The sequence below is a fragment of the Leptopilina boulardi genome, unplaced genomic scaffold, assembly GCF_019393585.1.
Source record: "Leptopilina boulardi isolate dan_hultmark-lab unplaced genomic scaffold, ZJU_Lbou_2.1 LbouV2_70, whole genome shotgun sequence".
In the NCBI taxonomy this organism is placed as follows: Eukaryota; Metazoa; Arthropoda; class Insecta; order Hymenoptera; family Figitidae; genus Leptopilina; species Leptopilina boulardi.
Genome location: NW_026138017.1, coordinates 1 through 25,018, shown reverse-complemented (window position 1 = coordinate 25,018; position 25,018 = coordinate 1). Strand labels below are relative to the sequence as shown.

General features: G+C 25.2%; 6 protein-coding genes across 8 annotated transcripts in view; 4 read left to right on the top strand and 2 right to left on the bottom strand.

Annotated features, from left to right (window-relative positions):
* LOC127290487 (ribonuclease P protein subunit p29) overlaps positions 1-2,401 on the bottom strand; it is a 59,909-nt gene extending 57,508 nt beyond the window's left edge. Inside the window, exon 1 of the mRNA XM_051319073.1 lies at positions 2,388-2,401. The gene's annotated coding sequence lies outside the window, so the exon portion shown is untranslated. The remainder of the gene's footprint in view (positions 1-2,387) is intronic.
* LOC127290477 (uncharacterized) lies at positions 949-6,402 on the top strand. The gene is made up of 3 exons (XM_051319054.1): positions 949-1,803; positions 2,624-4,934; positions 5,009-6,402. The coding sequence occupies exons 1-3, from the start codon at positions 1,717-1,719 to the stop codon at positions 5,095-5,097; spliced, it is 2,487 nt and encodes an 828-aa protein (XP_051175011.1). The 5' UTR covers positions 949-1,716; the 3' UTR covers positions 5,098-6,402.
* Positions 6,403-7,937: 1,535 nt separating this feature from the next.
* On the bottom strand, positions 7,938-8,781 carry LOC127290491 (probable small nuclear ribonucleoprotein G). Its single transcript, XM_051319082.1, has 4 exons — positions 8,623-8,781; positions 8,481-8,503; positions 8,278-8,402; positions 7,938-8,161 (listed from the first exon to the last, which is right to left on the bottom strand). The coding sequence occupies exons 1-4, from the start codon at positions 8,652-8,654 to the stop codon at positions 8,111-8,113; spliced, it is 231 nt and encodes a 76-aa protein (XP_051175039.1). The 5' UTR covers positions 8,655-8,781; the 3' UTR covers positions 7,938-8,110.
* Positions 8,782-8,930: 149 nt separating this feature from the next.
* On the top strand, positions 8,931-13,414 carry LOC127290483 (tRNA (guanine(37)-N1)-methyltransferase). Of its 2 annotated transcripts, XM_051319064.1 has the most exons (6): positions 8,950-9,125; positions 11,556-11,721; positions 11,798-12,041; positions 12,118-12,553; positions 12,615-12,756; positions 12,833-13,414. In XM_051319064.1, the coding sequence occupies exons 2-6, from the start codon at positions 11,578-11,580 to the stop codon at positions 13,256-13,258; spliced, it is 1,392 nt and encodes a 463-aa protein (XP_051175021.1). In that variant the 5' UTR covers positions 8,950-9,125; positions 11,556-11,577; the 3' UTR covers positions 13,259-13,414. The 2 variants fall into 2 exon arrangements, with proteins under 2 accessions (XP_051175022.1, XP_051175021.1); XM_051319065.1 differs by lacking the exons at positions 11,556-11,721; positions 11,798-12,041; positions 12,118-12,553; positions 12,615-12,756; positions 12,833-13,414 and adding an exon at positions 9,642-11,052 and having other exon boundaries at positions 8,931-9,125.
* A 280-nt stretch (positions 13,415-13,694) lies between these two features.
* LOC127290485 (opsin, ultraviolet-sensitive) lies at positions 13,695-15,414 on the top strand. Its single transcript, XM_051319070.1, has 5 exons — positions 13,695-13,977; positions 14,084-14,299; positions 14,372-14,753; positions 14,865-15,049; positions 15,180-15,414. Exons 1-5 carry the CDS (start codon positions 13,757-13,759, stop codon positions 15,280-15,282), a joined length of 1,107 nt encoding a protein of 368 aa, XP_051175027.1. The 5' UTR covers positions 13,695-13,756; the 3' UTR covers positions 15,283-15,414.
* Positions 15,415-16,642: 1,228 nt separating this feature from the next.
* Positions 16,643-23,840, top strand: LOC127290479 (major facilitator superfamily domain-containing protein 8). 2 transcript variants are annotated; one of them, XM_051319059.1, is made up of 11 exons: positions 16,643-17,095; positions 17,613-17,739; positions 17,866-17,976; positions 18,395-18,545; positions 18,857-19,100; positions 19,486-19,574; positions 19,709-19,925; positions 20,124-20,232; positions 20,323-20,457; positions 22,507-22,616; positions 23,083-23,839. In XM_051319059.1, exons 3-11 carry the CDS (start codon positions 17,945-17,947, stop codon positions 23,613-23,615), a joined length of 1,620 nt encoding a protein of 539 aa, XP_051175016.1. In that variant the 5' UTR covers positions 16,643-17,095; positions 17,613-17,739; positions 17,866-17,944; the 3' UTR covers positions 23,616-23,839. The 2 variants fall into 2 exon arrangements, with proteins under 2 accessions (XP_051175016.1, XP_051175017.1); XM_051319060.1 differs by lacking the exons at positions 16,643-17,095; positions 17,613-17,739; positions 17,866-17,976 and having other exon boundaries at positions 18,409-18,545; positions 18,861-19,100; positions 23,083-23,840.
* The last annotated feature ends 1,178 nt before the right edge of the window (positions 23,841-25,018 follow it).

The following is a 25,018-nucleotide window of genomic DNA, read 5'->3' as shown; positions in this document are numbered from 1 at the left end:
TCACACGTTTTATATTCATGACAATCAATTATTGTATTACAATTATTTAGGATATAATTTTCAGTAAAACAATAGAAATTAATTAACAAATGCTTGATTTTGATTAGGTAAATACAATTTTTTTTATTTTTTATTAGTAAAAAAAAAATGTGACTTATTTTTATAGACACACGAGTAAATTGAAAATTAAAAAAAATTTATTTATTCAAAATCAAGCATTTGTTAGTCAAATTATTTTATGATTAATTTCATTGAAAAATATTTTTTTAAACACTTAGAAAGTTCATGTATTGCACTCAATACCCAATACCAAAGATACATCATTTTTGCTATATTCATAAATCCATTAATGTCTTCAAACTTTGAAAATCAATGTAAATTTCATAACGTATAAGTATATGTTATAATAAATTCTTCAATATAAAATATATATTGAAAAAATTAATAATACCTTCCTTATTTTTATTAACTAAAAATTTATTAAAACAATTCTTGCTTTTTTAAAAAAAAAAAAAACTATTCATAAAATAATAATTTAAATGTAATAATTAAAATTAAACAAAAATACCGTTTTTACGCGCGCTTTTTTTTTTTAACTTAATGACCAATAAGAAAACAATGAAATACCAATCATCAATAACCGGAAATTGGGGATCAATTCAAATTTAAATAAATATGTTCAATTCATAAAAATGTTAAATTAAATTAATTTAATATTCCTTTAAAAATATTTTATTGGCAAAAAAATAAGAAAATTATTTTTATTATAATTAAAAAATATTCTAAATTTTTGATAATTAGAGAATTTTTATATCTAAATAAAAAAAAATTATGCAAAAACGTGATTAAAAAAATAAATTTTTTTTTGCAATACTTTAAACAAAGTGAAATATTTTTACCTTGATTCGGGTGAAAACGCCAATTTTCGGAAATACGTCGAGGACCATCGGAGAATCGAAGTGGGATTTTTTCGAAAGATAAAAATTAGTAATAGCGCATGCGTAGTCCTCTCGTGTTGGCGTTGGCGAACAACTGTTAAAAAAAATTGGTTCAGAAAGGCGAATTCAGAAGTTTGTTGACGCGGGACTATGCTTTGTTAAAAGTTTTGTCTCGTTTCCTAGTGCAAAAAAAAAAAATAATAACATAATTTAATAACACAAGGAAATTCATCTATTTAATCGTAAAAATAACAACGTGTGTGTGTATATCGTATAATATTTGTGTTTAAATATAAAAAGTGTTTGTATTGTAGAAGGTGGTGTGTGCAAACGACGGGATGTTTTAATTGTCGCCCAGTTCTGCCATTTCTCTTCCCCCATTTTTTGAGTAATTTTCCCACCAAAAAAAACATGGCCGACGCCGAAGTGGAACTCGAAATTTGCACTATTCAACTATTGTGTTAAAAAATTAATGTGTATTTTAATAGTTTGAAAATAAATTATAACAATTTATACATAAAGTCTAAACTAACCTCAATTTGTGAGCGGTGGTTTAAAACAAAAATTACAAAGTCAATTTATTTCGGATTTAATGTGAAATCCAAATTTTTGACAATGTGTCGACAACAAAGGACATTTTTAAAATACAACTTTATTCTTTTGGAAATAATAAATCATCAGTGAAAAAGCGTCGTTTTTGTGATTTGTATAATTTTTTGTCAACACTATAAGATTTCTGCACCCTTCTCTATTTTGCCCTGCAGTTAAACCTTGAAAGATGTCTTATAAATCTGTGCCAAACATTTTAAGTCGAAACAGCAATATTTCTTGTTCCAAAATTGGCAACAACTCCGCCCTTTCTGAAGTATGTATATAAATAATTTCATTATAGAAATTCATTATTTCCTTTGTTTTTAAGAGCCTATATATAATAATTGACTACTTCCTGAGGTACTTGCAATTTTTTTTTTTTACAAAATGAACATTAAAGAAAAAACGACTTAGAAAATTTTTTTCAAAAACGTGATAATTAACAAATATGTTTTAATTTTAAAAATAGTTGTGCTAGTTGTTAAATTGAGGTTATATGATATTAAACTAATAAATCTTATTAAAAATTGATTAATAATTTTTTTTTGTGACACATTGTTGGATAAGAATTTTTTAAGAATATAATTTCTTCTTTATTTATTGTTTTTTTTTTATTTTCTAAATAATTTTTATTAGTCAACTATTTAACGAGTAAGTTGCTATAGTTACCAAGAGCTTTAAAACGGTTCATTGATCAAATCAGATATATTTGCGTGTATACTGAATTTTCTTTTAAAAAATATAATTTTCCTTGAAAAAAAAATTTTGTAAATTATAATTTGATTTTTTTATTTACAAATTTGTAAATACAATTTAATTTTATCTGTTTAGGCCATTTAAACGCAAATAAATTTTAATTTTATATTTTTGTTGCCTTGAAAGATTCGATGAAAAAGTAAATTTAAAAAAAAAAAAGAATGCAAAAATTATGCTATCGTAAAAGCGTCTGCGATTAAAACCGGTTTCTACTATTTCGTATATTTTTTTGGATTTATAATAAAATCATTAAAATTAATTTAGTAGGGTATTAAAAATTTTATTTTCTTATCAAAATTTGATATTTGAAAATATATTTTACTTTTTCTTTTTTATAGGTTTTGAAATCGGATGCAGTAAAGCGTCTTTTCAATCAACCGAACATTATTATAAAAACAATTCCTCTTGATGATCCATCAGATATAAATTTAACAAACACCAATGGCTTTTCTGACAAGAGAAATGGAATATACAATGATTTGCACAATCCATTTGAGCCTGACATATCAATTCACGCAGTCAAAACCACAAATACAGAGAAAATTATTGACGACTCAACTCTTTTGCCATCGAAAAATGAGGGAAAATCGGAAATTGCACTTGTGCCAATAAAACGTAAAACAAAAAATTGCAATCATCTTGAGCCATGTGAAAATATAATTTGCGATGTAAACATACAACAATATGTTGATCAAGATGGAGTTGAGCCATTGCTTGCAATTAATATTGACGACGATGAAATAAATGCACCAGTTGCAAAACATTGTAAAAATGAAAAATGCGATTCATTAAGTATCGAGCACGATCGTTGTCGACGTGTATTAATTAAACTTCATCGTGTTGATGATAGACGTGGTTGCTGTGATATTTGTGGTCTTAGATTAAAATACAATAAATCGCGAATTCATCATCGGAATTGTAAAAGAAAAAATGCTTATCGACACAATGAAAATGATGGCGCACAAGTTTTACGTGAAAAATTACGCGAACGTGAAATTCAATTACTCGAAGCAGCTAAATTAAAAAAAAATGATTACATGGATCCAGTTAATGGTTACAGTAAAGCATTGGAGGCATTACAAAATAATGAGGAATTAATTGTCATTCCAAAAACAACAGCACCACAACAAACGCCAATTATTACAATCACCACTGTACCAAGTAATTCGGGTAATCAACAACAATATCCAAATATTAAAGATGTATTTAGAAGTATTTTACCTAAACTTCCAATAATGTTGTCTCAATCAAATGTTATTATTGGAAAGCAAATTGGAGCTGAGGGTCGATCATCACCACCACCATTAAAACCAATTCGACCACAAATTGAAAATACAAATAATACAACAACTGGTACATTATCTCAAATGTTACAAAATCCTTTTATTAAAGTCACTGGAATTCCTCAAGGTAGTTTTGTTCAACCAATGTCAATCAACGATTGGCTAATGTCACAGCAAATTGTCACAACCCCCATACAACCGAAACCATTTCTTACTCCAATTCGAGTTGTGCCAATTGCTAATCTCAAAACACAACCATCACTTCTACATCAAACACAAGGTATCCCTAGGTTCTGTATAATGGCCGATACTGGTATTCGAGCTCCAACTCCGGCTCAAACACAGCAGCAGCAGCAGCAACAACGACAACAACCGCAGCAACAAGAACAACAAAAACAAGAGCAAAAACCACCGCAGCCAAATATTATCAAATTTCGAGTATTACAACCGGCTACTCCGACTGATGTAAAAATTATCCCCAATTCAATTCAAGAAACAAGAGCGGCAAAGAGTAGAATTTGGAAAAAAAATGCTCGATTACGAAAAAAGAGAGCCGGTAGAATGTTTAATTGTACATATTGTCCAAAACGTTTTTCAACCGATTGGTATTTTAAAATGCACGTTGCACGACATCGTGGCGAAATGTTATTCTCATGTAAACTTTGTGAAGAGCCATTTAGCAATAAATATGATATTAAAAAACATGTCTCAAAAGAACATAAAGAAGGTGAAGTACGCTGTGAGGTTTGCGGTAATATTTGTTCATCAGAAACTGAATTACAAGAACATATGAAATTAACAACACGTTTAATGTGCGAGGAATGTAAACAAATGTACAAGACATGTAATGCATTTTATGAACATCAAAAGAAACATGGCTCAGTTGTTTGTGTTCAATGTCGTATTCAAGTGCCAAAATTAAGGTACAAAAAACATTTATTGGTACAACATGGAATGTCAAAAACAAAAATTGACAATGAATGCACAAAAATGAAATGTCCAATTGATTGTGATTTTGCAAATGAAACCGGTGAAAAAATAATAATCAACAATAGTAATGGAATTAAGCAAGAAATTAATTTTGATGAGACTGATTCAATTAGCGATCAAATTTCAATTCAAGATGAAATGACATTTATTAAGGAGGAGAGTAATGGAATTGATTCGGAGGATGATAATGACAGTGATGATGAGGGGGCATTGGAAATTAATGAAGACGGCGATGAAACTGAAATTGATGAAGAGGATATTAAATTAGAATTGCCAAGAGGCTCCTATGAATGTCCTAGCTGTGGTGAAGATTTTGAAACTGAGGATGAACTCTCGGAACATAATAATATTTGTCTAAGAGCCGCGCTCAAGCTTTGTGAGTTTCTTTTTTTTTTTTGTTTTATATCAATTATTCGCAAAAAAAAGTACATTTTATCTTCTTTTTTTCAGCGTATTCAAATAGAGTATCAGAAAATGGAAAAAGGGAGGATAAAGAATCATCAAAATCAACAACTTTTGAATGTGGTGAGGCAACGTAGATACGAACAAAAAATTCTTATTAGAAAGTGGGCCTAAACATTCTCAAGAATTAGAATATATTCGAAAAGATTTTTGAGTATTTCAATGTGTCACAACAGCACTAAAATGGTTTGTGTTAAAATAATACTAAAACATTTTTATATATCACCAAAAAAAAAAAAAAAAAAAAAAAAACGAATCTGTAAAAGTTTCAAGTTTTATACAAATTTTAATTTTGTTTTTGTATATATTTTTTTACGATTACTTTACAATTTTAGATTATTCTAACTTGAACTTTTACAAAATGCAAGCTTAAAATTGTACAAAATTGCAAATTTGTATTCTTAGTTTCTTATGAATATTTTTGTTTTACGAATTTTAATTTTTATTTCTCAAAAATTACAATTTTTTATTTTTAATAGCTTTTTTTTATGAAAATAATGAAAAAAAATGTTTTTTCTTTTTATAATAGAGATTTTAATTTTTGCTTTAATACGAAAAATTGATTATCATTTTAGAAATATATTTAGAAATATATTTTAGTTTTAACTGAAATTGTTAAAAAAAAAAAGAAACCGAAATGTATTTTATGTTTTCAATTAATGCTCATTAAATTTTATTCTAGTTTCTGAATATTTAGAGAGAAAGAAAGAAATATTTTTTGTTTAAAACTTATCATGGGACGCAAACTTTTCAAAACGTATACGAGTTTATTTGTCAATGTAATTTAGAAGAATTTTTATTGTAAATAATTTTTATCTCAGTGAATCGCCCGGTAGAATTTGATACAATTTTTTTTTGTCATTTTTTTCCAAACAAACGTTTTGTGTAAACGTTAAAATTTTTTTAAAAACGTTTTTATTTTTTTTTTGTAATAGTTAAATTTATAAGTTTAGACAGTATTGTTGATAAAAGATTGACGAAATTTTACTTACAAAGAAACGAAAAGAACAACAAAAATTTGTAGATATTTTTCGGCATCATTTAGAATATTTTTTTCAGGAAATTTTTGTCGATTATATAATATATTATATGTTTTCTAAAGAACAATTAAAAATAGAAAAAGAAACGAATATTTTATGTACAGATATTGTAGATGTTAAGAGTATAAATGAAAAATGAATGTGTGGAAATGTTACAGAAAAGACTTCGAATTGAAAAAAAAAAAAAAAAAAATTAGTTTTCCATATAGATTTTTAATTATTTATTAATTTTGCGATATTCTTTTCTTTTTTTTGTAAAAATTTAATCTTAGTTTTATTTTTTAGTCAAAAACGCGTTGTGTAATATTATGATTAATCTTAATAAAGCAATATAGTTTTTGCTTTTTCGACTTTTCCACTAACAAGACAAAAAAAAAAATTATTACCGACTGACATTCAATACAATCCCAATTAGAAAAACAAGTACATCATTTTTAAAGATACTCAAAAGTTTGATTGTTATTTTTTATTCGAGAAGTACCACGAACTTTTCGTATTTTTTTTTCAAAAATTTTTCAAAAAAAAAAAAAATGTAATTTTCATATAAAAATCAAAAAATAGTTTAAAACGTGATATTGTTTTTTTTTTGTTTTTATTTGCATTCGTTTTGATAATGCAATGAAATGTGAGAATAGTTCGACATTAATAATATAAATGTTAATATTACGCAGATTTTTATAATCGTAATCCGCTTTTAAACATAAATGTTCCTAAATTAGGAATTATGATATTAAAAAAAAAACACACAGTGTGCCTTCTAAATTTGAAATGTTCCTTCACAACTTGGAATATTTTTTTTTGTTTTACTTTCATTGAGGGATTGTTTTTTTTTGTAGCTTCAACCAAAATCGTGGTTCTTATAGTCTGATTTCTTTGTTTATAGTAAATTTTTAATGGTAGTCAAATTATATTAAATAGTCATTGCCGAAAAACAATTTTGAAACATCGTATATATTTTTATTGTACACTTGCCTATTGTTAAGCGCATCATTTCATTAAAATAGTTATCAATTAAACTTCAAAATGTTAATATTAAATTTTGCAATATTTATCATATTTTCCAATTTTTTTTTATTTAATGTTTATTTTATTATCAAAAAAAAAAAATCTATATAATTTATTTTTTATTTGATTGATCTACAATCAATTATATAATTTATTGTACAATTTTACAATTAGTTTTATATAATATAGTTTTATTTAATTAAATTTATTGTCAATGCGAAGTTTAATAGATTTCTGCTTTAATGACACAAGTGAAAAAACGACTCATTTCAATTTATTTTTAAGATATTTTTTTTTAAGTCTGCTCGCATATTACTTGTAGTTTATTTGTATCAAAAGAATTTTATATTCATAAATATATATATATATTAATATTGTCACCTTAGTATTTCACCAATGGAAAGATGTAATTGGTAGATTCTCAATCTGTAAATAATAGTTTTCCACGAAAAAACAAAAACAAATATATATGTAAATTAATATAAATTCAATGTCACTTTTGAAAAACAATAAGTGTCAACATTTTTAATTGTATAGTTCGCAAAACAAGATAAATAAAATCTCGACTTATTACGTGATCTGAATCTTTGTAATTTCTATTTGTAATCCACGTGAATTGCGAGCGATTACTTCTAATGTAGATAGTTAGGTAGAAAATATACTCATTCAGTGTGAGCCTCACTCGAAAAAAAAATGAAATTTTTATAAGAAAATTCTTTTTCAAAATTCAATACACCTAGAATTAATTTGTAAGTTGAACACTACTTTTGTTTGATTGTACCGTTTTCTCGATTGTAAGCTTACACAATAGAATTATATACATGATGTATTACAAAAACAAAAAAAAATAATCAATATAAATTTTATATATAAAAAAAGAAATGAGTTTATTTAGTTGTATACATTATACTTACAGAAAATAAGACTTCAGATTAAATAAAAATAATATAAATTGTATCGTTATCATCGGAATGATATTATTTTACAGCTTTGAAATAATCAAAATTTAAATGACTTTTATTTCATAATCTAAAATAATTGCAGGTCATATTCTGTCCAGTGCTTCTAACATTATCACACTATTGCCCCTAATTACCTGTTTTGGAATAAAACAAAATTTTCTATTAAAAAAAATCAATTTAACTCCAAAAATAATTTTTAAAATACTACTCTAATTTATAAATTTGATTTGTATTTAAAAAATCTACTTACAACCATTCCAATATTATTTTTCGAACCATCTTTACATTCTTCAATAGTTTCATCAACCACCATATTCATGAAAGGATCAAATCCACGCAAAATACCGATAACATGTCTTCCCCCATTAAGCTTCACTATAGAAAAGAAAATAAATTTTTATAATAATTGTTAATATTTCATTACATATCAGATATAAAAATACAATTACTCACGAGATAATTTTTTGTCCATATACCTGGAAAATAGTAAAAATATTAATAAACGAAATAAGTGCGCGTTATGCTTTCTAACCTCAAAAATTACAAAAAAAATTGAAATTATAATAGTACTAATGATTATTAATAAATTTCTTACTTTTTCAACTCAGGTGGATGTGCTTTACTCATTTTCGAATATTATCAATTTGATTCAATAGAGATAAATTAATAAATCTATTGTTTATTAAGAAAATTAGCTCCGGCAAAAAACAAGCCAAATATGAAATTGGCATGAAATTTAAATTTTCTGAAGAATGGAAACTATAAAGTAGTTTTGATTGTTTACAAACTACAGCGCTGTATGTCATTGTCAAGTGACGTAATATAACTTGTCAGCGCTCGTACCATGCATGTGTCAAATTTTAGAAGTACAACTTCCAGCTAGAAAGGTGACAATTTTATATGTGTCGTAAGTGTAACACGTGACATGTCGTCGTTTTTATTATTCATCGACATACAAAGCATACGGAATCTTAAGTTTTAATTTAATAAATTTATTTTAATAAATAATTATTTAAAAAAAAAGACATTTTAGTATTAAAATTGGAAGCTATTGGATTGAGCGAATAGTGTGCAAATTTATTTTCAACTTATCAAAAGGTATATAAATAACTGACCTATATTTACTTTCTTATCTTAAAAAAAATGCATTTAAACTTTGAAACTGAACACGTGTTTAAAGTTAACAATTATCATTCATAAATTAAGTTTTTTTTTTATTCAATTTTATGGAACTTTTATAAGTTATAAGTATTATATTCGTAAAATTTATTTTGACAGTTGTCAAAAGAGGTTAGAAAATTAGGTTAAGTTTATCAATTTAATATTAATAGTAATAATAAAAAAATAATTCGTTTATGATTAATTAATTAAAACAAACTTGCAATTTGTAAATATGAAATATTTTTTTAATTTCGATTTGTAAATTTCTGTCAAAATTAAAAAAAATATTGAGGTTATTAAGTGTAGCTATTATTGCCAGATAATTGTTGAATCCTGCTTTATTGCTTTTCTCTTCATTAGAATAAAGACATTTTTAAGAAAAGTTTTATTAAAATATTTTGCTATATAATTAAAAAGAAAATAATCATTTATAAATGAAATAAATGCTTTTAGGTTTTTGGCCTCCAAAGAAGGATTCAGCATATCTGGCAATACTTGGTGTTATCACATGAGTGGATATTTTGTTTCCATATTAAAACACTGTGCATTGAGTGTTAATTGTCGATTTTATCAAAGTACAATGGCTTCTTTGCTGGTTCCACCAGCTTCTGTTCGTGGTATGAAAAATTTAGATCGCGATGCCTTTAAAACATCATTTAAAATTCCCGCTTTACAATTTCAAGAAACAACAAATATTTCAAAAATTATTTCAATTGTTAAAAAATATCTTCTAAAAATGAGACAATTCAAATCAATTGTCACCAATGATAATTTGACAATAATTTATCTCGATCCAATGAAATTGAACAAATTTGAAGATTTCACTGACAATGACAGAGAAATAATAAAACAAGAAAATGGAACATTTTCTCAATTAAATTTACAAGTGACTTATGAAAATTGGAAATTAGATGAAACATTGAAAGCAATTTTTCCCGAAAATCTTGAAGCACCAGGATCATTTAGTCAAATTGGACATATTGTTCATTTAAATCTACGTGATTTTCAATTGCCTTATAAAAATATAATTGGTCAAATTATTATCGATAAATTACCAATTGCAAAGACAGTTGTTAATAAAACAAACATTATTGACACGACATTTCGACATTTTGCCATGGAACTTTTAGCCGGTGAAGAAAATACAATTGTCGAAGTCAAAGAAAATGGATGTCGATATCAATTTGACTTTGCGAAAGTTTATTGGAATCCACGATTGGGAACGGAACACGAGAGAATTGTTGAATATTTAAAACCACAAGATGTACTCTACGATATATTTGCTGGCGTTGGACCATTTTCTATTCCAGCTTCACGAAAGGGAATTAAAGTACTTGCCAATGATTTAAATCCAAATTCTTACAATTGGCTTGTGATAAATTCAAAATTAAATAAAACAAAAGGCAATTTATCTGCATTTAATAAGGATGGTAGGGATTTTTTAAGAAATGAAGTGAAAAATGATATTTTAAAACGACGAGAAACTAATGAACCGGGATATGAACATATTGTCATGAATTTACCTGCGATTGCTGTTGAATTTTTAGATGTATTTCATGATTTATTTAATGATGAGGAAATTTGTAAAATTACAACTAAAAAAACAAAAATTCACGTCTATTGTTTTGTGAAAGTTGAAAAAAATGAAAAAGCGACTGATATTGCAAAATTATTAATAGAGGAGAAAATTAACACGACTTTATGTCATGAAACATTGATAGATGTACATTATGTTCGTAATGTTGCACCAAATAAAGATATGATGAGAGTCTCATTCTTTTTAACGCAAACAATATTAAAAGGCGGGGAGCCAGCAATGAAGAAAGCCAAAATAAAATGCTAATGATAATAATTTATTTTATTGTCCTAGGGAAAAAGATGGCTAAAAATAAAGGATCAAACAACAGAACAAAAAATGTTTTCAAAGTTGCAGGATCTCGCACACTTCGCATTAAATCAAAAGCGCAAAAGGTGTCACTCAATTTGAAAAATGTAAGTCAGGTTGTAATTTTTGTTTTTATCTAAAATTAATGTAATAGTCATATATTTTTTTTCCCCTTTATTTTTTTTTCATAGCTGGACAATGTGAAAAATCCAAACAAAAATAAAACCAATTTAATAAATCAACAGCTGGCGGAATTACGCAAAGAAGTCTATCAGGCGAAAGATTCAAAAAAATCGGAAAAAATGATGAAAAAAAAAATTGTTCAAACTAATAAGAAATCGACAAAAATGGAGACAGAATCAACAGCTAGTTTAGTTAAAGATATGAAAATTTAAATGTACAAAATGTAGAATAAAATTTTTGTTTTTTCTAATAAAATGAATTTTTTTTACAAAATTTTTTCCATTTTATTTTGTGTTTAGAAAAAAAAATAAATTTGCAATTATGGAGAAAAACACAGCAGTATTGATTGTAATTGGAGATGAAATCTTAAGAGGTCAAGTTGAAGACAAAAACACATCTTATTTGGCCTCGAAATTATATGCAATAGGAATTAAATTTCATAAAGTTATCATAATTCCAGATTCAGTAAGAATTTTTCTATTCTCTTTTGTTTTTGGGATCTTTAAATATTTAATTAAAATTGAATTTATAATACAAATAGGTTTTCGATATAGCCAAAGAATTATCAGAAGTCTCGAAAAATTATCCCCTCGTCTTCACAGCTGGAGGTGTGGGACCAACACACGATGATTTAACTTATGAGGCAGTGGCTAAATGTTTTAAATTAGAAATTGAGAAAAATCAAGAATTATTAGATATTTATGAAAAATTATTACCAAATGAATCAGAAATTGAACGTTATGCAATGGCACCATCACCATGTGAAGTGATTTACATAAAATCATGTAAGTTTATAAAATATTAATTACTTTTTTGTAGGAAAAAAAAATTCTAATTTAGAAATTTTAATTTTTTTTTCAGTTAAATTTCCTGTGATAAAGGTTAACAATGTCTATGTGTTACCGGGTTCACCGAAATATTTTCAATCGGCAGTTGACGAAATTATTGTCTCTCGTTTAAAAGTTGGTGTTCCATTGTATATAGACGAATTGGATATTGCTTTAAAGGAATTAAAATTAGTTAAGGGTTTAGATGCATTTGCAGAACGTTGGAAAGATCGCGTTAACGTTGGAAGTTATCCACAACAAATGGGTTCGAAACATTCAACGAGAATTACATTTGAGGGTAAAAAAGAAGATGTTCTTAATGCTAAAGAAGAATTTAAAAATTCATTTCCACCGTGTCGCTTGAGGGATAGTAAATTTAATCGATCGTTAGCCGAAAAAGTATTTGCAAAAATTCAAAATTATCATCATTTAAAACGCAGTTGGTCTATTATTGAAGAGTGTTTTGATAGGTAATATCAATTTTTTTTTTTCAAATATTATTTAGTATTGACAGAAATTTTTTTTTTACAGATTTTCTTCGAACGAAGTTTTTCTTTCATTCAACGGTGGTAAAGATTGTACCGCAGTGTTACATTTAACATCCGCTTTTCTTGCCTTAAAAGGAGCTGAACCTCTATTGAGTCTCTACATAATTGGCGATTCATTTCCTGAGGTAAAAAAATGAGGTTTTATTATAAAATTAAAAAAAAGATAGGAATTTTAAATTATAAAAATTTGTTATTAAATAGGTAGATGAATTTGTTGTGAAAGCAGCTGCCTATTATGGATTACGAGTAGTGAGAAAAAATCGTCCAATGAAGGAGGCATTGACGGAGTTTATTAACGAAAATTCAAAATTACGTGCATGTCTAATGGGAACACGTAAAGCTGATCCAAATGCTGAGAATCTTGAACCATTTTGTCAAACTGATGCAGGATGGCCATCATTAATAAGAGTGAATCCAATATTCGATTGGAATTACAATCAAATTTGGCAATTTCTACTTGATTTTAATGTACCATATTGTTCGTTATACGATAAGGGTTATAGTAGCGTTGGCATTGCAACTTTAACATTGAGAAATCCTCTTTTACGCGATCCAAATAATCCGTCCATTTATTTACCAGCTCATACATTAGCTGATGAATCGACTGAACGTCAAGGTCGTGAATAAAAAAAAATTTTAGCTAAATTCTATTTTTCTATATTGAGATAAATATTTTAAAAAATTATTTTAAAAAAAAGACTAAATTTATTTAAATTTTTAAAAAAAGAAAATTCTCTGTCAATTTTATGTAATAAAGTTTTTAAAAGGTTTTATTTCTAAAAATTGATTTTTTATTGATAATTTCCTTTCTTAATGTTTAATGGGAATCAGGTTTGAGAATTTTTTTTTTTTTTTAAAAAAAGGAAAATTGGAAGGGTGGGATTTTGAAGGATGAGTTTGACATTCAAGGGATTTTTCTGCTGACTATCGCAAGATGAAAAACGATAATCCGCGACTTAGCTTTGCGAAGCCCCTTAAATAAACTGAATTAAGGTCTCAAGTAAGAGAAAGCCCTAAGCGCATGGATTTGCGGTGGGCCGCGTTATCCAAGTTGTGTATAAAAAGAAGTGATCGAGTTTAGAGCAATCAAGGTTGAGGGGGTCTTTGGCGAATGGAGCAACCGTTATGTACAATAGTAGTGTTCACTGGGAAGCGAGACTCCCGGCAGGGGCACCACGTCTGCTAGGATGGAACGTACCACCAGAAGAATTGGTTCATATACCAGAACATTGGCTAGTTTATCCTGAGCCAAACCCCTCCCTTCATTATCTATTGGCACTTCTTTACGTATTATTCACTTTCATTGCTCTTCTTGGAAATGGACTCGTTATTTGGATTTTTTGCTCGTAAGTAATTTTTTTGCAAATAAAAAGGGGGTTTTTTTTTATTTAACTAAAATTGATCATAAAATAAATAATTCGATAAAAAAATGTAATATTAATTTTCTTTTAGGGCCAAGTCATTAAGAACACCGTCCAATATGTTTGTGGTAAATTTGGCGATATGTGATTTTATAATGATGCTCAAGACTCCAATTTTCATTTACAATTCAATTAACACGGGATTTGCACTTGGAAATTTGGGATGTCAAATTTTTGGCTTTATGGGCACTTTATCGGGAATTGGTGCTGGTACAACAAATGCAGCGATAGCGTACGATAGATACAGGTAAAAAGAGGAAAAAATTGTTTTTGAATTAATATTTCAAAAAAACTAATTTTTGTTTTTCTTTTTCAAAAGTACAATAGCAAGACCATTGGATGGAAAATTAACACGTGGTCAAGTGATGTTATTCATTGTTCTAATATGGTCATACACAATTCCTTGGGGTTTAATGCCTGTGATGGGTGTGTGGGGACGTTTTGCTCCAGAAGGATTTTTAACAAGTTGCACTTTCGATTATATAACTGACACACCTGAAATTCGAATGTTTACTGGAACAATATTTACATTCTCCTATGTAATACCAATGACATTAATTATATTTTATTACAGTCGAATGGTTGGCCATGTAATGGATCATGAGAAAGCGTTACGAGAACAGGCGAAAAAAATGAATGTCGAAAGTTTGAGGAGCAATGCCAATACCAATAGTCAATCGGCGGAAATTCGCATTGCCAAGGTTCGTAATAATATTAAATTAATTATTCATGAAATTAATAATCAAAGTAAAAATTTAAATTTAAAAAAGTAATAAGGTAAATTAAATAGTAAATTGTTTTTTTACTCAAAGGCTGCGTTGACGATTTGTTTTCTGTTCGTTGCTGCTTGGACACCTTATGGAGTGATGGCGATGATTGGAGCATTTGGAAATAAAACTTTATTAACTCCTGCAGTGACAATGATTCCAGCATGTTGTTGTAAAGCAGTTGCTTGTTTAGATCCTTACGTTTATGCCATCAGTCATCCTAGATACAGGTAAAAAAAATTTATTAAATTTTCAAATAAGAAATTATTTCTATATTTATTCAAAAAAAGGATTTCAATATTGAATTTTTTCTCGAATTATTCGAAAAAAAAATATTATCCAATATAATTATAATTACAGACTGGAATTACAAAAGAGGCTGCCTTGGCTTGAAATACAAGAAAAACCAATTTCAGATTCAACCAGCACGACAACAGAAGCTGTAAATCAATCTACCACTTAATTTTAATAAGATGTAATTAAATGATTGGTAAATAGTTTACTATTACTACTACTACTTAATACTACTAATACTACGTTATTATTAATGTCTGATAACTGGGGTAAAAAGAAAAACATGAAATATTTTCAATTTTTTAATTTCAAGAAAAAAATAAAAGAGAGACCATGTTGAGAGAATTGAAAAATTAAATTATAATATTTTCGTTTGTTTGTTATTATCGTTATGTAATTTTCTTATTTTATTTTGTAATAAAGATCTCTTCCGACGTTTTAAATAAATAATGAACTAAATACAAAGTAAATGAAAATCGTCGAAGTCATTGTAATTTATTAATTTTTCAGAAGTGTAATTTTTGTTCTTTTTTTTTTTTTGAAAAATGGTTAAATTGAAGAAGAAAAGAAAATTTAATTTAATAACTGAACTGATTAAATTTTATAATGAAAATGTAATTAAGGGTTGTTATGTAATATAATTATATAAGGGATGATTACAATTGTGAATGTACTTTTATATAAAAGGAAGAATTAAATAACCCGCTTCCTTGAAATGAATCCAACTAAAAGCTCTTTTAGAAATCAAATTCGTTAAATTATAAATTTACATGGAGTTTCGTATTTTCCTTTTTCTTTTTTAAAATCAAGTTTCTCTTATCGAAACTTTTACTTTTGGGCACAACTACCTAAAATATTTACGCTCCTGTATTTAAGAGACCACATTCCATTGCTGTCAGATTTTTAAATGTCTCAATGGCATTGTCTTTTAGAACAAATTTTAATTATATATTTTTATTGATTTAATTATATGTAAATATTTTTAATTATTTTAATGATTATAAAAGTGTTTACTGTTTTTTCTTCTTTTGATTAAATTGTTTTCTGTTTTAAAGAACATTTTTTTAAGTTAAAAATTTATTGTTTTAAAGAAATCGTCAAAGAGAAACGTAAAAATTTTTAAATTTAAAAATTGATTATTGTTTCGTTTTTTTTAAATAAAATAAAATATTAATAATAATGTAACACATCTTTTATAGGTAAATTTTTTATATTTTATTATAACAAAATATTTTTTTTTCAATGTGACCTTCATTGTTTGAATATTTTTTATTTTTTAAATCATCTAAACGCAAAATAATGATTTTTTCAAACTATGGAGTGTTACGAAAAGGTAAGTTTCTTTATTTTAATTTTTTTTAGAATATATTGAAAATTTTTGTTTGAAATTAATTTATTGATTTTGTTTTTTCTTTTTTATTGTTTTCAACAATTAATTATTGACAATAACAAATTAATCCTGGGTTCTAGAGACAATTGCTTCGAGCCTGAAAGTGGAAAGTCCAAGTTTATTTGTGAGAGTAAAGAGGCTTTATCCGCGTATATTTGAACCGTCTCTGGCAGTTTGTCGACTCGACACGAGTTTATACAACTTGTAACAGTTAACAAACTCGATGCCATTTGTATATTTCTCATTTTTATGAAAACAAATACAAAACAAAAAAAAAAAAATAAATAATTTCCACGCGTTAATCAAGTTTTGTGACAATAATAAAAAAAAAAAAAGAAATAAATGCTTTCCAAAGATTATAGTGTTAAAAGTACAATATATTGCAAAATATTAGAATAAATATCTAATCTGTGATTTATCTCGAATGTATAGTTATAATAGTTCAGATTCAACAATTACGTTCATATGAAACAGAAGATACATTTATTATTGTGAAATAAATGATGAGAATATATTTTTTATTTCACTTTTATAAAAACTTATCTTAAATATTATTTTAGTTCATTTCTTACGGAGCCGATGAAAAACAAAGGTGACAAATTTTTTTTTTTCGAATTTTTCCAAATTTTAATAAATAATTAATTAAAAAAAAAAATTTATAAATTTTTGCTTTTTAAATGGAAAAATTTACAATAAAAAAAAAATAATTATTTTAATGTGAAACAAAGGAAAATTAACAATGATAAATAATAATTTTAATAAATGATTTTTGGATGATTTAAAATTAATTATTATTATTATTATTAATTCTTTTTTCTTTGTTCTTCCTGAAAATAATATAATTTGAATATTAAATGACGAATATATGTAATGTGATCGCGGTTAATAAACTTCATTATCAGTAACAAATAATAAAGTGGATTTACCATTTACAAATGATTTATTTATTGTTTTATTTATTTAGTTAATAATAAAGTTAATAATATTATATCTATATTGATAAAATATTTTTTCAATTATAAACATTAATTTATAATTTTTTTTGTTATCTTTTCAATTTTTTTTTTAATTGTTAATTAATGTCCACGATTTATTTACGTATTTTTCAGTTTTAAAAAAATGCATGAAACGTTATCAAAATGATTATTATCTTCATTTAATGCACTCAGTATTATCGAAATAAAAATATAACTCAAAGTTTCAATTATAAGAAAAATGATTAATTAGTGCATTTTGGTAAGTAGTTTCCTTTTTTAAAATTAAGAATTTTTTTTTTAAATATATAAATATTTTTTCCAAAAATACTAATTTTTCATAATTAACCATTTTTTTGTATTTTTCAATAAATTATTTAAATTTTAGGACCGCTAATTAAATTGTCCAAAAGGAAGGGCAAAATTTTTATCTCAAAATTCTAAATGAATATTAATAAACAATAATAATGGATTGGTATAAAAAGTTCTATAGTAAAAAGTAAGTATTTCGATATTAATAGTTTATATAATTATTTAATCAATTAAATAATTAATTTTTTAAATTAATAATTAATTAATAATAATTAATTAATATTTTAATAATATTAAATTTTCATAATTTTTCCACATAATTCAGAATAATTTACCTATTTTTTTTTATTTGCGTTTTTAATTAATAGTTTCCATTTATTTGTATATATATGTATATTGGAAAGAAACCTCTTTTGGAAAACATTTATTATTACACATATATATCTCGTTTTTAATGATAAAGTATAAGATTGCTGATTCATAGAACATAAATTTTAATATCATTTTTTTTTCTGAATAACAAAAAAAAAAAAATTGATTTAATAACTATTGCCAGAGAAATCAAGTTATGTAATAATAGTAATATTTTTTATTAAAAATTACAGAGCTCATTCATTTCGTGGTGACAACCTTGAAAATTTTGACCAAAGAAGAGCACGATGGAGAAGCATTTACGTCATTTATTTCACAATGTTTTTAATGTCCTTAGGATTCAGTATAGTTCTTACTGGGATATATGATTATTTACAAAAGAAGGTAATTTTTTCATTTTCAAATGATAAATTTCCTTTAAAGTTAAATAATTAATTTTATTGTTTTCGAAATTTTCTCTCTCAACAAAATAAATAATTATTTAAATAATTATATAAATTACAAAAAAATTATCTAAATAAATATAAATAAATTTAATAAATAATAAAAATAAATGAATTTTCTTTAATTAAATTTGTTACACATATTTTGAAAAAGCCCTAAAGTTATTGTGTAATATTTTTTTTTTTTTTTTTTTAATAAAATTATGAAAATAAAAATATTTGAAAATAATATTTATTAACGTTTTCATTTAGTTAGATTCGACAGGAGTGGAGTTTATGGCATTTGCTGTGGCTGCAAATCCCTTAGGACAAATGATATTCTCACCATTAGTTGGCTGGTGGAGTAATAAATTAGGATCATCAAGATTACCAATGCTAATAACATTAGCTATTTTTACATTTGCTTCGGGACTTTATAGTATCCTGGAAATTCTTCCACTCGAAGGAAGAAAAAGTGCCATGCTCGTTGCACGTTTTTTGGTTGGCGTAAGTTCTGGTAATTAAATATCACAAATTTTCTTTAAATTCATTTGACTTTTTATTATCAAAAAAAAATAAAAAAAAAAAATAATTTTCAAAAATAATTATAATTTTTTATTAATATTTATATTAATTAATAATAAACCTGTTTATTATTAATTATTAATTATTAATTAAAATATTTTTTTTTATCATTTAAACAATTTTACACATCTTTTATTATTTTTAACAATTTTTTTTTTCATGGAAAAAAATTTTATAAAAAAAAAACCAAATGCTCTAAATCTATTTTTTTTTTTTTTTTTTTGAATATATATCGCGATTATCTTGAAAAATCTACTTGACACTAAGGTGTGAAAAAAAAGAAAGAATCTTTAAAAATGGAATGTAATTCTTTACAGCAAACATTGCGGTAGCGAGATCTTATCTATCAGCTGCCACAAGATTTTCAGAAAGGACACAAGCAGTATCGATGGTGTCCCTAGCGCAGGTTTGAAATATTTTGTTCAAAAATTTTATAGAGGTTTCTTTAAGACCCTTGAGAGGGGAATTTAGAAAAAAAAAAATTTTTTATCGCGATATGTTTATGCTAAAATATTCATTCACATATATATATATATATAGGTTTTGGGATTTGTGGTTGGACCAGCTTTACAATCAGCAATGACATTTTTGGGACCTCAAGGATTCTATTTGTTCAGTTTGCCCATTAATATGTACACATCAGTTGGTTGGATCAATGTACTATTGGGAATTCTAAACTTTATTCTTTTTCTTCCTGGAAATTTTACTGAACATAAAATTGCAGCTCGCGAAGCTTTAAAGGAGCAAAACGATTCTGGTATGAATTTTTTTTTAATCCTTTTTTTTTTTTGAATTTATATTATTTCAAAATTGTTTTTTAATCTGCCTTTTTTTTAATTTATCTTTTTTTTTTTTATTGGAAAATAATTTTCCTGAGAGGAATTAATTTGCCAAATATAGCGAAACAAAAAAGTTATATCCTCTCAAAACGAGAATTTTTTTTTTTTCATTACAGAAATTGCAGAGGAATCATCATGGAAATCGAGAAAAATTGATTATCTCGCCTCTTGGACATTAATATGTGCATTTTTGGTTTTAGTCTTCAATTTTGTTCTCATTGAAACGTGAGTTTTGGAAATTTTTATTTAAAAAAAATTTTTTTTTTTTTTACAAAAGAGAAAAAAAAAAATAGAAATATAATTGAATTGTTTCAGTCTAGGTAGTTCTTTGACAATGAATCAATTTGCATGGTCAGGTAAGGAAGCCATGTACTATGTGGGTATTATGATGAGCGTAGGAGCTTTAATTGCCTGCGGAGTATTTGCAATGATTGGGCCAATTTGCAAAAGGTAAAATTCAAAAAAAAAATTTAAATTTAAAAAAATTTATTTATTACATATAATAATCGTGAATATCTTTCGTTCATTCTGTCCACACCTGAAGTTAGTATTTGTTATAGGTCTTTTGTTTTTTTTAAATGTATTGTTTGACATTATTTTGTGTTGGTTAAAATTTTTCAATGTTTTTTTGGCATTGTTTCGATAATTAATTTTGAATCGAAATTTTAAAAAATAATTGAATTTTATTTTATTTTAAATTGAAAACTTGGTAAATAATTGAATTTTAAATTGAAAATTTGAAAATAATTTAATTTTAGTTGATTGTTGATTGAAAATTTGAAAATAATTAATTTTAGTTGATTGCTGATTGAAAATTTTGATAATAATTAATTTTGACTCGAAATTTTGGAAAATAATTAAATTTTAATTGAAATTTTGGATAATAATTTAATTTAAGTTGATTTTGGATTAAAATTTCGGGTAATAATTGAATTTTAATTGAAATTTTCGATAATAATTTAATTTAAGTTCATTTTTAATTGAAAATTTCGATAATTAATTTTGAATAAAAATTTTAAAAAATAATTGAATTTTATTTCATTTTAAATTGAAAACTTGGTAAATAATTGAATTTTAAATTGAAAATTTTGAAAATAATTAAATCTTAGTTGATTGAGAATTTTGATAATAATTAATTTTGACTCGAAATTTTGGAAAATAATTAAATTTTAATTGAAATTTTGGATAATAATTTAATTTAAGTTGATTTTGGATTAAAATTTCGGGTAATAATTGAATTTTAATTGAAATTTTCGATAATAATTTAATTTAAGTTCATTTTTAATTGAAAATTTCGATAATTAATTTTGAATAAAAATTTTAAAAAATAATTGAATTTTATTTCATTTTAAATTGAAAACTTGGTAAATAATTGAATTTTAAATTGAAAATTTTGAAAATAATTAAATCTTAGTTGATTGAGAATTTTGATAATAATTAATTTTAGTTGATTGTTGATTGAAAATTTTGATAATAATTAATTTTGACTCGAAATTTTGGAAAATAATTGAATTTTAATTGAAATTTTGGATAATAATTTAATTTAAGTTGATGTTGAATTAAAATTTCGAGTAATATTTGAATTTTATTTAATTTTAAATTGAAAACTTGGTAAATAATTGAATTATAAATTGAAAATTTGGAAAATAATTCAATTTTATATATAATTTAATAACATATAATAATAATTTTCATTATTATCATTTAATAGGAAATAATATTCTAATAAATTTAAATTATTATTGATAATATTAATCTTTAATTTCTTTATAACAAACAAGTAAATACTCAATTTGGCGCGTTTAATATTGCTAGTAAAATTAATAAAAATTAAAATTAAATTAATTATATATAATAATAAAATGCTTCGTCTGTCCTTCTGTCCTAACTTGAAGTTGGTTATTACTGATTTCACGTGTTTTTTTGGATTTAGGTCCAATTGGTAGGTTTTTTTTGAAGGTTATGAGTGTTGTTTGAAGGTAAAAAAATAATAGAGACATGCTGCTTAATTTTATTTAACTTTAAAGGGATTTTTTCATTTTCCAGGAAAACATTCTATCTAAGAAAATCGAATATAATTGATTATTCTTATTCTCTTGCAATTTAGGTCCAATTGGTAGGTTTTTTTGAAGGTACTAAGGGTTTGTCTGAAGGTAAAAAAATAATAGAGACATGCTGCTTAATTTTATTTAACTTTGAAAGGGATTTTTTCATTTTCCAGGAAAACATTCTATCAAAAAAAATCGAATAAAATTGATTATTCTTATTCTTTTGCAATTTAGGTTCAATTGGAATGTTTTTTTCTTTTGCCCATTTTGGTTATGAGTTATCAAGTTTTATTATAAATAAATTGTCATGATTATTATTACCATATATAAATGTGAATTATTGAAATTTCCTTATTTTTTTTTTGTATTCCGTTACTGTTTTCTGAGATAAAAATCAAACATTAAAAAACATATTAATATTATGACAATGCGTCTTTTTTTTTTCTTACAGATTCGCTGAAAGAAAAGTAATGATGTGGGGTGGTTTCTTCTGCATGTTTGTTGGAAGATTATTTATGATTCCATGGGGACCAGATCCACCACCAATTGCTGAGTTTGGTCGTAAGTGTATTATAAAAAAAAATCTATTGGTAAATTTTCAATTCAATAAAATTATTATCCTAAATTGTTTTTATTAAATTACAATGAAGAAACATTTATTATTATTATTATTATTATTATTATTATTATTTTACTTTTTTATTAAATAATCGGTTTTTTTAATTACTTACTTAAATAAATGTTTATAAATAATTATTATTTGAGTCAATTAAATTCGAGAGCAAAATGAAATATATTTCAAAAATTATTGTAAAAATTATTCAGTTCATTAAAAATTATTTGGCTCAAGTAAATATTTGACTAATAGTAAAGTAATCGATTATTTGAATTAAATAATTTTCATTTTCATTATATAAACAATTTATTTAATTAATTTTAGCAACTAAAACATTTTTAATTTATTATTTTATTTTAATTACTTTTTTTTATTATAATTAATTAAAATTAAAAATTTATTTTTCCGCAGCATTTGGAAATGAAACGACCTACATTAATGGTACAGAAAAAGTTGGCTGTCCAAGTATTCAAGAATGGTGTCGTTACACGCCCCAAATGACAATTACACAATTTTTGATTGGTTATACATTTACAACAATTGGATATCCATTGGGTGTGACATTGACGCAAACAATTTTTAGTAAAATTTTAGGTCCCCGACCGCAAGGTGTTTGGATGGGGCTTATGACAGGTGCGGGTTGTGTCTCAAGAATTTTGGGACCAGTTTGTGTTGGTGTTATCTATAATCGTTATGGGACATATCATACATTTGGTGTCACTGGAATGACACTTGTTTTGTGTATGATTTGGTTACAAATTGTTGATAAGAGACTTATTCCATTAGAGGAATTAGAAAAAGTCACCGCAGACGATGCAACACAACAAGAGAGAAGAATTATTGAGGTGCCATTGAAAAGAATGGAAAATCAAAATCATCATACAACAGACTCGACACGAGTTCCTTTAAATCAAGATAATGATGAAAAAAATATAGAGGATTGAATTTTTTTTTTTTTTTTTTTTTTTATCTATAAGAGACTTTGAACAACTACAATTTCTATTTTTTTATTATAGTAATATTTAAATCACTTAAATAAAAAAGTATTAAATTTATTAATTATTCTATAATTGATATTAAATTAATTTTTCGATTTTTTTACTCATCGAAATTCTAAATTGAAAATTTTTGTGATTAAAAATAAATGAGATTTTTTTTTTAGGAATAATATCATTTTTATACATTTTATAAATAATCATATATTATAATTTTTAGAAAGCTACTTAAATATATATTATAAATAAAAATATTTTTCTTAAATATATATATATAGGTGTGTGTGATTATTTTTTTATAGAATAAAAAAAAATATTTTCATCAGTTAACAATAATATATAAATTACACTTTGAAATTCTCTTTTGTAATAAACTGAAAGTTTTCCGAGATGTACTTCTGTTGGAGTTTTGGAGTAAGTAAACTTTCTCGTACATATACTCGTGGCTCATTAACATAAATTCAACGGCTCCCCTCACCCCTTTCCTTTGCGTAAAATCGCATTTAATTTGTATGAAAATTTAGTACTCTCTTGTCGCTAATTTCTTGACGCGTTCGGGGACAAATTCCAGCATGTCACCATCAACCCAAAGCTTAATGAAACACTTTTCTCCCACCTAATTAGTAATCACCTTCTCCTTTACCTAATTTATATAATCAAAATGCAAAAATTCTCCGCTTTAGATTAGAAATTGGAAATTTATTCTTATGTATTTTTAAATTTAATTTTTATGTTTTAGATTTTGAAATTAGTTTCAGAAAAAAAACATAATTTTACTACTTATTGGAAATTTTTTGTTTTATATTTGTAAATAATTTCATTTACATATAATAAATTTGAAATTAAATACTTTTTGTCTGACTAAAACCTTACTATTTCTACTGATGAAATTTTATTACAAAAATTATTTCTGTGGAAGAAATTGACTTTTACTAATGATATGAAATTAAAAGAAGCGTTGTCTGATTAAAAATGTCTTTTACTACTGAAAGCAAAATTATAAGCATTTGAAGTAACGTCTGACTGAAATTGATTTTTACTAATTTTACCAAAATAGGAATCGGGAAACTCTGATTTTGCTTCCTCGTGGAGGAAGCTTTGTAGTCCTTTCGTTTATAAAACTTTTCAAAGTGGCGGAAACAAAATTTTTTTCTTTATAGAAACATGTTATATAAGATCCTGATCAATTGTCCGGATGTATGTATGTGTGTGTGTGTGTGTGGATACCCTTTTTGGGTATCCTCTACTCGGATCTGGGTGTCAATTTTTTTCTACACTTTTCGGTGTATTTTGTGCAAGAAAATGCAATAAAATCGTCTGCCTAAGAAAAATTGAATTTTTTTGGAGTGTTT